The sequence below is a fragment of the Manacus candei genome, unplaced genomic scaffold, assembly GCF_025592945.1.
Source record: "Manacus candei isolate 608988 ecotype Guabito, Panama unplaced genomic scaffold, ASM2559294v1 h1tg000083l, whole genome shotgun sequence".
Classification (NCBI taxonomy): domain Eukaryota; kingdom Metazoa; phylum Chordata; class Aves; order Passeriformes; family Pipridae; genus Manacus; species Manacus candei.
The window spans coordinates 116,190-128,538 of NW_026138131.1; the positions used below are offsets into that span (position 1 = coordinate 116,190).

Consider the following 12,349-nt stretch of genomic DNA (forward strand, 5'->3'; position numbering starts at 1 on the left):
CTTTGGAAAAAAATCCTAAAGAGAGCATCATAAAGAACTGAAAATAGCTAAGGGTCCCTATACTTCCATGCTGCTGTTACTGTAAAAAATGTTGGCAGAGCTGACGGAGAGGAATGGACACAGTGTACTTCACAAGGCAATATAACATGGTAGGTAGAGCAACTCTGGACATCACAGCATGCCTCAGGTGGTGACATAAATCAAAAAGCTAAGAGTTGTGTGACACTAATAACCTTAAAACTGCACCAATGTTAACAACTATAGCAACATGTCAAACAATGTGTCTTTAAAGTTTCAATGTACTTTGTTATATATTGCATATTAAAACTTCATGAGGAAAAAAAAATGTTTCCTAGAAATATAATATTTAACCCCAAACCAGGATTAAAAAAAAAACTCAAAACCTAAAAAAAAAAATAAAATAAAATTAATGAGGAGCCCTTGGGAACCCCAGGAGCTCTGCTGAGTGTTCCAAGGACAGGGTCCCGCAGCTGGAGCCCAGGAACTCCTGTGTGCAGCCTCTGAGCTCTGCAACCTGCTGAACCCAGTGATGCTAACAGTCTTCACACCTCTACTGCAGCAAACTGCCAAGGGATCTTGAAATTCCCGAGATCCACACAATCAAACCTGTCTGTGAAGTAGGCTATTCACAGATCCAAGGATCATCCACAGCTCCAGTTCTTAGCTGGGTTTAGTTTTCCAAGCCTTAACTGGTTTACTCCATTGATTTCCATTCCTTAAGTACTCATTCTCTACACCCTAATTTGTGCTAACCATGGCTAAATTTTGACCTCTCTACGCAGCTGTGGGTTGCATTCTAATCCCCAAGTCATGAAAATGAAAATTAAACAAATGGATAGACAACAGAATTTAGTCTAGATATAGTTTCCTATAGTAATATCATCCAAAACTGTAATTAAAACTACAGCTCAGTAAAAAAAGATTCATAGTCTTTGTAATTAGTACTCTTTCTATTCAGATGTGGTATGAAGCATCATAATTACTAATGTTAGCTGGAGTTAATACCAAAATTTAAATTGGTATATCCCTAAGAAACAGAAGCTAACTTTATATTCAAGAATCTGTTTATATAGTGGGAGATCTAACAGATGGAGGAAAGTAGATGTAAACCAGTTTATCATCTTAAATTTCAAGCATTGCTATATATGCAAAATATACCTTCTTCTTCGCCTGTAGTGTCAGAAAAAGCTCATGTGGAAGCCACCATATACACTGACTAAAATAATAAAAAAATGGTACCCTGTGAAACAATTCTGAACAGTAGTTTTATTTCCAACCTCCCTGGTTCACAACAGCTGCATTATACACCCATGAGCTCAGCATCAATCCAAGATACATGGAGCACCAGCAGTAAGTGAAATACCAGAAAGAGAAGGATGCTAAAAGTTTCTGTGTCAAAGATACTGCTCACTACAACCTAATATGATTTTGTGATAGATACAGTGAACCTCCAGAACTATACCAGGGGATTCTATTTTCACATTTCCTTACCAAAAACCTGTCAATGGGTCATAATAACAAAAATATGCTCTATTTTTTTTTCCAATACAGGAATAGACTAAAAATACCTATGTTCAAGACCTAAACTACTAATACTAGCCACAAAATAAGTAATTTTTCAATCTGCAAGACAAGAAATGGGAGTTTGCTTTACGAAATTAGTTATCAAATATGTCAGTCATAACTTCTGTCAAGTTCATACTGTAAACCCTGATATTTGAATATTACAAAGTAATTTCCTTATTTGTTGGTAAAGCACTTTTACCATTTTATTGGTCTTAAGATTTTAATTATTACTGTTCTTCTTTTCCTTAAACATTATCAAAAACTTTCTTTGCTCATTGTAATAATCTAACCAGCAACATCCACTGTAATTTTTCAAGTGCTAAGAGATTTATTCCAGTAAAAAATAGTGTAATATCTAATTTATTCTCTATAATAAGTAAAAAATAATTGCATTAGGTGAAGCAGAAGATTTAACTCTATATTAATGGAACATTTATTATAAATAGAGATATATCTTGCATACCTTTGCAGTAACTCTCAATATTTAAAAAAAAAAAACAAAAAAAAAGAAAGATGATCAGCTTCATTTTACAGATTACAAAATGTAGGCACAGGACATGAAAACATTCTATCAAGCCTGTGCCATACATGACAGTAAAATTTCACCCCAGTTCTACATTCTCAGTTTATCACATCTTCCAGCTTAGTCCACGTCCTGTTTCACCCTTTGCCTTGTGTAAGAATTCAAAGACAATTATAATGCCAGTGAATAATGGTGGGTGGAAAAATTAAGTTGTTTTAAGGAAACATTTTTAGAACTAGAGCAACTACCCACCAACATCAGGAAAAAAAAATAAAAAAGGACAAAAGTCAAACTTAATACATGCACAAAGTAGTAAAGACAAACAGTTTTTCTGACCTTTAGACTAAGAATATCCCAGAAGGGAGTTAATGACAAAGAAGATAAATTTTCACATACAAATACTGAATAAATCCTTTGAAACAAACCACTGGAGATTAGTAAAACATAAAATTTTCTTGGGAAAACCAATTTTATCTGAACAAAAATTCTTACAGATATTACACATCCAGTACATAAATTAAAAAGAAATCTAACTGACTTGATATCAATTTTATCACAATGCTAGAACTGAGTGAATTGCTACACTGTTCAAAATATATTTATTCTAATAACAACGAAAATGTAACTACTAATGCCAAGGGGAAAAGGAGACAGCATCTGTACTGGGTTTACATGGCAAGATTTGGCAGCAGGGGAGCTGCAAGGTTCGCTTCTTGGAGAAGACACCAGGAGCTGCCCCTGTGATGGATAAAAGCAGTTTCAGATGGCTCCAAAACAGACCCACCACTACCCAAAGCTGAGCCCATCAGTAACTCTGACAGTGTCTCTGTGGTAAAATCATTAAGAAAGGGTAGAAATGCTGTGCAGCAGCTGCAGGAGAGAGGAGTGAGAAAAACATGAAACAGCTCTGCAGACACTGAGGCCAGAGAAGGAGGAGGTGCTCCAGGCACCGGAGCAGAGACCTGCCTGCAGCCCACAGTGCAGAGCACCGTGAGGCAGCTGTGCCCCCGCACCCCATGGAGCTCATGGCAGATCCACCTGCAGCCAGGGGAGGACCCCATGCCGGAGCAGGCGGATGTGCTCCGAAGGAAGCTGTGACCCTGTGGAGAGCCCACACTGGAGCAGGTTCCAGTTTGGGGACATTATTGTGATGAAAGAGTCATTTTTTTTTTTTCATACTGTGAACAGCATCTCAACAGGCCTATTTCACTTCAGTCACTTCAGAATGCTTAGGGCCTTGTAGGAGAGCTGTAGAATTTCAAATCAACAGTCATAATGCTAAATAATTTAATAAAATACCTTCAGAAATTTTCTTTCAGGTTTAAAGAGATTGGCTAAAGAAAAAGACCTTAATCTTGCCAAGTTCTACATATAAGAGGGGCAATAAAAAGAGACTGGAAGTTCTTATGCCATACCATAATATCAAACTTAAAATTCTTAAGGTCATAGAGGAAAAAGTAATGCTGTAATTTCTTGCTGGAAATGATTAAACAGTTGAGGGACAAAACTATCATATCACTAAGAATATAAACATTTTCATATTATTGAAAAAATATATTTTCACTGCCTCGTAGACTAACTTTTATAATTCATGAAGAAGCTGGCCTAGTTATAACAGTGATTCTTAGTGACAGTTTCTCCTTCACTACATTCAAACACATGTCTACGCCCAAAATAAACTACACCAAAAGATGGGTCTGATGGGCATGTCAGCGTCAGAAAAGCAGGATCCCATTTTTCCTTATTTCTAAAAGCCAGTCCAAGAGCAGAAGAATATATTCTGTGAAAAAAAAATTCATGTGGGCCATGCACAAATTCCCCATGATTCAGACAAGAATAAAATAGCAAATCTTCATATACAAAACTCCTGACAATTTGGCATTGTGTGAATGTAAAAATACATATTCACTGGAATTTGGAGATGACTGCTAGTAGATCTAAAACCTGACAGAGGAACTCCAAAGTAAACAATGTTTTTCTGCTACAAATCGGACACAGGAGAGGTAATGTTCCTCCAGCATATCACCAGCATTTACATAGCTAAACTATTGCATTATGACTCAGTTGTTTATAAAAAAATCAAGGTCACACGTGTAAAAAAGATTAAGTCGGTATTAATAAACCTACCTGTTCTGTTAAGGATGACATAACTCTTGTTGAGGTTCAGGGCAATGGAGAAATCACTTTATTTACTCTGTTTTTCATTCAGTTGCATGGAAGACCACAATGATTTAATGACAATAATGCTTAACGATTTAAGCTGGCACAATAATTTTAACTTCATAAAAGTCCGTATTTATTTCATTAATCAAATTTATGAAAATACTACTCAAGTGTTTCCCTCTTAACATTGTGTTTTCCAGCAATTCTGAAAGGTATCCAAAGTTGTTCTAGCCTTGACTCTTGTAAACCATTAATAGTCTTCTACTTCACAATTTGTGATAAACATTTCAACCCTCAGTACCTATTTCCTCTAGCAACCTTCTGAAATCCAAAAGTACTAATTTACTGAATAAATTTGAATTCCTTTTAATACATTTTTCTTCATGAAGCTGCTCTAAAGCATCCTGAGTTGCCTCTAATTTGTTATGCATTAGTAAAAGCCTGGCTTGAGGTCAGCTTCGAGACTGCTTACATGTTAGATTCCTAGAATTTCCAAGAAGTATATACACCAAGGCAACTGACTACTTTCTAAACTTTCTTTAGAAAGAAGTTTACTTAATCCTAAGTAGTCTTTAATCAAAATCCACGTCTGTACTTCTAAATGCATATTTTTATTAATCCTTAAAGAGTTGCAGAAGGAAAAAGAAGGGAGGGGGAAAAGAAGCCTACAGGTAGTAGCATAATTACAGTGTCTTAAGATTATGCTAAAAGTCAATCTTTTGGGTCTTGACTTTTGGAGAAAAAAAATCAACAAATAATAACTACTTAGTCATTCTACAAATCAATCATTTACTGCGAATTCTGGACCAGACAGAATGTAGTTAGAAATTACATACTCAATCTATAAGATCACTTTATTAAAAATTTATACATTTGTATATGAGAGAATAAAATAGAGTAAATTTTAAAAATATCACTTAAACTTCAGAAACATCACGGTATTTTTATTGACCCAAAGCCCAAGTGTTTCTGCTTATAATACAGAATGATGAGAAAGACATAAATTCTCAATTAATTTTTGAAAATCTAAGTTTGAGCCTTAGATATACATAACCAAGATAGGTATAGTCAATTATAATACATAATTAATTATTAATAACTCTATTAACATAATTATTATTAACAAACAATTAATAATAGGTCATTAATAATAAATGGAGAATTCTTCATTCCTTAAAAATTCTAGTAGGCTGTAAAAACAAGTCTTGAAATAATGTCTAGGATACTCCTCTCCCCCCATTTGAAAAAAAACTCAATAATATTTCTGTTTGAAGAGAAGTTCATCAATTATGGTTTTTTTTAAAGCAATAATAATTTACCTATTTTAACCAAAGCTTTGACATGACTGTTTCCTTTCCTCTAAGTGCACAGACATTCATCATTACATGCAAAAATAGCACATATCATATAATTTTCTTTACAAATGTCTTACTGCTATAAAACCATTGGCAAGTCTAAGCTGTGACAAGTTTTTCACCTCGACAAGCACAGCATCTTTCTAAGCCAGTCAGACTTATATTCCCTCCATAAAGGGAGGGACGTTGAGGACTAGATTTCTGATGTTGAGGTCTAGTTGTGAAGTAATACTAATTTCAACTTCTCACAACTTCAAGCCTTTAGCTTTTTCAAGTTCAAGGAATGTATAACAGGGTTTGCTTCATGATAAGTACTTACTCATGCATATGCCTTTGCACATATGCACATATACTCCATCTCACACACAACATATACACCAACAGTATCAACAAAGAAACTTTCAGTATAAAAGTATACATCTTTTTAAGACACCCAGATTCTATTTTAGTTCATAAGATTTTTACTTAAGAGGCAATCAAGAAAAACATCTGTATGTGTTGGTTCCTTCATTAACAAGGCTATGGACCAACCTATTCCATCCACAAGAGTCAATGTCCACTCCAATAGCATGAAACAGCTGTTCCGTTAAACCAGATGGTCTGAGAGTGGGATAAAGCCAAGTGCATTCACAGTCAGATTAAGAAAGTTGAATATAAAATAGAAGAACGAAAAATACATACAGCTAATTTGCTTAGATTGGTCAGCATTTCATTTTGATCTTCAAAGCCAGTTGTACGAATTTTGGTCACAGCATCCTCTTTCTCAGTAAGCCACGCATCAAAAAGGCACTGAAATTCAATTGGAGAGAAAAAGCTTCAGTCAGGCCTTTCTTAGTGCAATATTTTGAAGAACATTCCAATTTATAACTGCAAAAAACTACTCACCTGCTCTTCTGCAAAATGCTGCCATTTACGAAGAATATCTTGCAGAAGGACCCATCGGTCTTCCGTCCATCTGCAGATTGCTGCCCATCGTTTTCCAAAGTGCTAGAAAGAAACACAAAAGAAAGGTTTGCATTGGTTTATTTTTTTTCCCCTAAGCAAGGCAAACTCTTCATTTTTTTTTATGAAAACACTTTCCTAACTCATTTTTTTTTACTCTTATGCCCTTAAAATATCTTGCATATCAAAGTGAAATGGATCTTCGCACTATTTAAAAAAAAACACAAACATAGTGGAGAGAATAGGAAAACAATAGATCCTAAATGAGAGTGTTTTCACACTAATCCACAGACACCGTTTTCTATTAGTACCACACTTCCAAAAAACCCCTCCGTTTCAAAACTTTATGATGCCCAAAGCATAACAACTTGAAACATGATTATGATGGTTCAAAGATGTGGTCAAAGCAAAAAAGTATTTGGTTTTTAAGTTGCACCATCAGTGCAGTTGATCAAAGTTCCCACCTCTTTCAAAATATTGCAGTGGAAAACCCCCAACTTATAGGTTAAAACACCAGCACACCACCACACAGGTTTCTCCAGTATTTGTAGCATATGCTATTATATACATTTTAAAATTACACAAAACACTACCTTCTTCTCTCTCCTTTATTTTAGTTGAAAGCAAACATTATTACTTCCTTTTAAATTCCTACTAGCCTTTATTAAATGATGCTTAAGTTGAAGTAGGATATATAATACTGCTGTGATACAGCAACAGGATATAAAACATTTATTGCAATGATTTACAATGACTTAATTTCCCCTGAGCACCATATGCAAATTATTCATCTGCTCCCCCAAAAGAAACAAACAAACAAAAAACAACAAAAAAACCCCTTATAAAATCTGAAAGATATTCTATACTACTGCATACTTATTTTTTCATCTACTTCAAAAGGACATCTGGACAAAAGGATAATATTTTCTTCCTTATTTAATATTTATTTAATCACTTTATGATTCTTATGGGTCCCTTATAACTTGAGATATTGTATGATTCTATACTTTTCATATTTACATATTTTCCATAGATATTATAATTTAATTTTGGCAAAAACGCAGCATCAAAGTGGTGGATTTTTAAAACTAAGAGATTGAATTAGTACTCTATTTTCTACCAGTAACAAAAAATTTTATTTTTACTTTCTAGAAAATAAAAGGTAAAATTTCAGAAAGCCAATTTAATTTGCTTTAAAAATTAAAAGTAAAAAGTCAGCAGATACAACATTTTTCATTGAGTGGACACTAAAACCATAATAAATATTTCAGACTAAACAGTCAGCTGCCATGCCATCGAGTAATATCATATTAGATATTGTCTCAATTTAGAAAAATGAAAACTATCTCCAATCAACTAGCAAAATAACATTAATTTAAAAACACGTCAATTCTTAAACAGATAAAATATATTTCCCAGAATAGACGAGTCTTCCTGATCAGTCAGTTACTGCACAAATACAAAGTAGATTTTGAGCAAGTTGTTTTGTCTTTTCTAGTCTTAATATTGGGATCACACTTCTGGTATTATTTTTAAAATTCTGTAATGGATAAATCACTTTTTTCCTAACTATATCTAGACAGAACCAAGCTATTTCACATTGTGATTTCACATTAAAATCACATAATTTTAATGTTAGTGTTTGCTTTCCGTTAAACATAATGTGATCAAAGATCACTAATTCAAACAAACACAAAAAAGTTCAGGTTTTGAATGTGAATATTTCATAAAGCTAATTTCAATACTAACACAAACAAATACTTGCTGATGAAATTTATGGTCTCAACTTATCAGGAAATAGAGTAGAACATATTTTATTCATTTATTTTACCCATTCATTATTAAATAAAATTGAAAAATTTTATGACAGAGAACAGTGCCGGAAATTATTCAGACAGCTACTCTAAGTTGTCCTTTTTTAATTATTTTTTTTTCCTTCTATAAAAATGTCACAATTTTATAAAGAGTATTTATCAGCCTCACAGGCTAAATTATATGTATACCCTAACATCTCATGTCTTTTCTGAAAAAATTATAGTTTGACTTATTTCATTGATTTGAATACCTAAAGGTCTTAATGTAACAAAATGATGTATTACATTTAGTTTTATTTGTCCTGAATCTGACTAGATTTCCAGTTTAGCTCAAGACAGCCTCAACATTTCCTTCCTCCTTTTTCTCCAAGCCCAGAAGACAACTTAAGAGATAGATCTCCAGTATCTAGCACTTGTTTAGTTTTTCATATTCAATCAATCTTTTTTAACTTGCTAATTTTAAGCTCAAAAATCATAACCATATCCTTCCTCATAGCTAATTTATAAAAATTCTCATACCTGAGTAATTTTTAAATATCTCACTTTCAAGTAGCTGACTTCTGTTAACAATCTTCATGAAAAATATAATTTGCTCTCAACATCTGCACTAATATCTTCATCAACTTGCCTTTATCGCTATGATATACCTTGAAAAGTAATTTTTTTATTATCTAGAAAATACCAAAGCCTCAAGAGTATAAGATCGAATATGTGACTCTGCATTTACTTTAATTGATGAGCACGGTAAAAAAGGTCTTCCTGAGTCAAAATACAAAATACTATTGTCAGAATATGATTTCAAAGCCACAAAACATTCTTTTTTGTCTCAATAATTTGACAAGATCTTTTATTTTAATTAAGTAAAATGACCACTGATAAAAGTTTTGATATTGTGACCTGCCTTAAAACTGATTTTTCTCATGAGAGGTCTTAACAACCATCAGATCAAGACACACTGTTTGGTTGAAGAGGTTTAAGCCATGAAGTTTCAAGTCTGAAATATCAAGTCAGGACTGTCTATTTATAAAGTAGCATTTGACTGCTAAATCATATGGTGCTCAACTTTAACTCCCTCTTGACATCAAATATGCAGTCAATGCTGCAAGTAGCCTGTGTGATGCCCAGGAACTCAGACTGCACACAAATGTTTTGTTCCTGAAACCTGGGAAAACAAATCTCCAGAGAAACTCACTGAATCCAGACTAACAAGTAAAATGTCCTCCTGCTCCCTTGAAAGGCCTCTTTTTACAACCCTAACAAATTTTCAGAGAAATCTGCGTGCAAAAGAAACTTTTTTTCCTACTGAGAGGTCTCTGAAAGAATATTCGTTATGACTACAAAAAGCAGCAGAAGAAATATTTCTAGTCTGCTAAATGGTCAAAGTAAGGAAGCACGAGAACAGGAGAAAATGAGTAAAACCAACACAACTCTTGGGAATGCTGGAGTGAATGTATAAAAAGTGAAATAATATACTTCAAGCCTGTAACTAAGAGTTTTTTGAAAGATGCTCTTCAAATCAGGTACGGCTATCCACTTTTAATAATGAGAAGTGGAAATATGTTTTTGCCTATATCCAAAAATAATTATTTAAAAGAGAATATTTGGCCCATTCATAGAATTTCTACCATGCAGCAATAAGCCATGTGTGTAGTTCTGAAATGCTTGTACACCAACACATGCAGTGTGAGAAACAAACAGGATGAACTGGAGGCACTGGTCAGGTGCCACGGCTGTGATATCGTTGGTAACAGTGAGACGTGGTGGAAGGAGTCCCACGGTTGGAGTTCTGGGATGGAGAACTACAGACTGTTCAGAAGGGACAGGCAGACCACGTGAGGTTTAAGAGGTTGGATTGCACAGCCCTTGCAGTTAGTGATGATGTGCTGGACACTCTCTGGGTGAGGATTGAGGGGATGGAAAAAATGATGCTGTAGTGGGTATATACCACTCATGGCCCAGCCAGGATGAGTTATTCTATAGGTAATTAAGAGAAATTTCTGGATCAGTAGCCCTCATCCTTATGTGGGATTTCAACTTCCCAGGCATGAGCAGGTCTTGGAAATCCCTAAAGTTTGTAGGAGATAACTTCTTGTCATAGATATTCAGTGAGCCAACTGAAATACTCTATTCATTCTTTAACATTTCTCACTTATTTTGCTGTATTTTTACAAGAACTACCCATATATCATCTTTATTTAAAGGATAGTACCCTGAATAATATGAATATGTAATTGTGTAAATTAAACTCTCAGCTCCTTTCCCTCAGCAGGGGAATAAGCCATCAAGTAGTATATGATACCCTTAATGCAGATCTCTTTCTAGCACAGACCCTGACCCCTGGAGCCTGGGGAAGCCTCCAATTTGAGCTAGTCCACAAGAGTCCTTAAGGGACCTGCTGTCTGCTGGGTATAATTAGAGGAAAAAATCTCCCTGCATTCATGGCTTCTGTACGTTATCCAGCCATTTCTCTGCACTGAAGATAATTTCCCATATTTTTCCTATGGAAATGAGTCAGATTACAGCAACAGATTTGCCACTACAGTCCTTTGATTATGCAGCACTAAATACAGATTTGAGTCTTACTTAGCAGCTACCTTGGTAAATCTTTGGATTGAGTTTAATTGGGATCTCAGAGTTATAAGCCTAAATAGTCAGTTCTCAGTAGCAGCATAAACAGAGCCTCTCAACTTGTCACATACTGATATATTAAGTAAGCAATGTAATGTAAAAGTAGTTTTAATATTCATGCTCACCTAGACTAGCTGTAGTCTCTCAAAGTACCTTGGGGCGACAGCTGTTTGTAAGAGAAGCACTGCAACTGTGTTTACTTTTATTTTTCCAAGTAAGGTTAAATTTTCTATGGATAATTTGTTTCAGGGGGCACTTCTGGCTTCTATGCTATTAACTGCCTCTTAAATAGATATTTTTTTGCATATGTAATAAAACTCAAGAACTTCTATACAGTTCATTTGAGGTCAGTATATATTCTTGTCATCCTTTTTGAGACTTAAAATCTCTAAAAGTTCATTTTAGGTTTTAAAAATTTTCTTATACAGACACTTGCAAAAATATAGATATTTATATATATGAAAATACTTCAGGAATCACCATCTCAAAAAGAAAGGTATAACTGAATTACACCTGCTTGGAAAATGCATCTTTGACTATTACATGGAAATAACTATTCACTTTCTTCCAAATCTGATCCTGACCAGTATCTCAGTGAGCCAGCCTTATTAAGCTCTTTTGTCTGACAGTGCATGCTCTTGTTTTGTTCTGCTTTTACAAATCAGATACATAATCAAGCTTTGAACTTTGCTCCATTGTGCTTTTTGTCAAACCCTCTAATGGTCGTGCCTGCCAACACATTCTATCTCCTGTGCTTATATTCAGATTGCAAGTGATACGAAAAAAAAAGAATTCCAAACAGTTTCTGTACGCAAAAAAAAGAGGTGTGATATTTTGCTAGGATAGTAGGTGGTCTATGGTAAGTCAGTTCTCCTGGGCATTATAGTATGAAAGTTTCCACACCTCCCTAACACTCCAAACCTCACAACTTTATATCTGTATTTGGGTTTTATTAACATCTACAATCTTGCTACATATTCTTTGACTTCCAGAGCAATGATATTATCGGGTTTTTCTCTAAGATTCTTCTGTAAGACAGTGTGATTCAAGGAGGGGACAGACCAGCAGATGGAGGCATGTGCTGCAGATGAGGGGCCTCAGCAATTTTCTTGCCAGCATCTTTCAAGGAATATACTTTTTCAAAGACAGTAACAACTCGGCACACTTCATCCCAATATTAGATGCCTTCTCCACTATTACAGTTACAAATGGTGTATTTCCACTGTGTTCCATTTACACTCATCATTCATTACGTTTCTTAAGGTATTGCAGTAATGTCTGAGTTCCATTTCAGGTTGTATTGTAATCTGGGTCAGCCGTAGAAGTTCCACAGCATA

The 12,349-nt window shown here is 34.6% G+C and overlaps 1 protein-coding gene across 4 annotated transcripts in view; it reads right to left on the reverse strand.

Moving 5' to 3' along the window:
• Positions 1-12,349, reverse strand: part of LOC127481902 (dystrophin) — a 481,077-nt gene that overhangs the window by 110,350 nt on the left and 358,378 nt on the right. For all 4 annotated transcript variants that reach the window (XM_051811717.1, XM_051811718.1, XM_051811719.1 and 1 more), the window contains 2 exons: positions 6,514-6,615; positions 6,310-6,417 (listed from right to left, as the gene is read on the reverse strand). In XM_051811717.1, the coding sequence (XP_051667677.1) occupies positions 6,310-6,417; positions 6,514-6,615 (210 nt within the window). The remainder of the gene's footprint in view (positions 1-6,309; positions 6,418-6,513; positions 6,616-12,349) is intronic.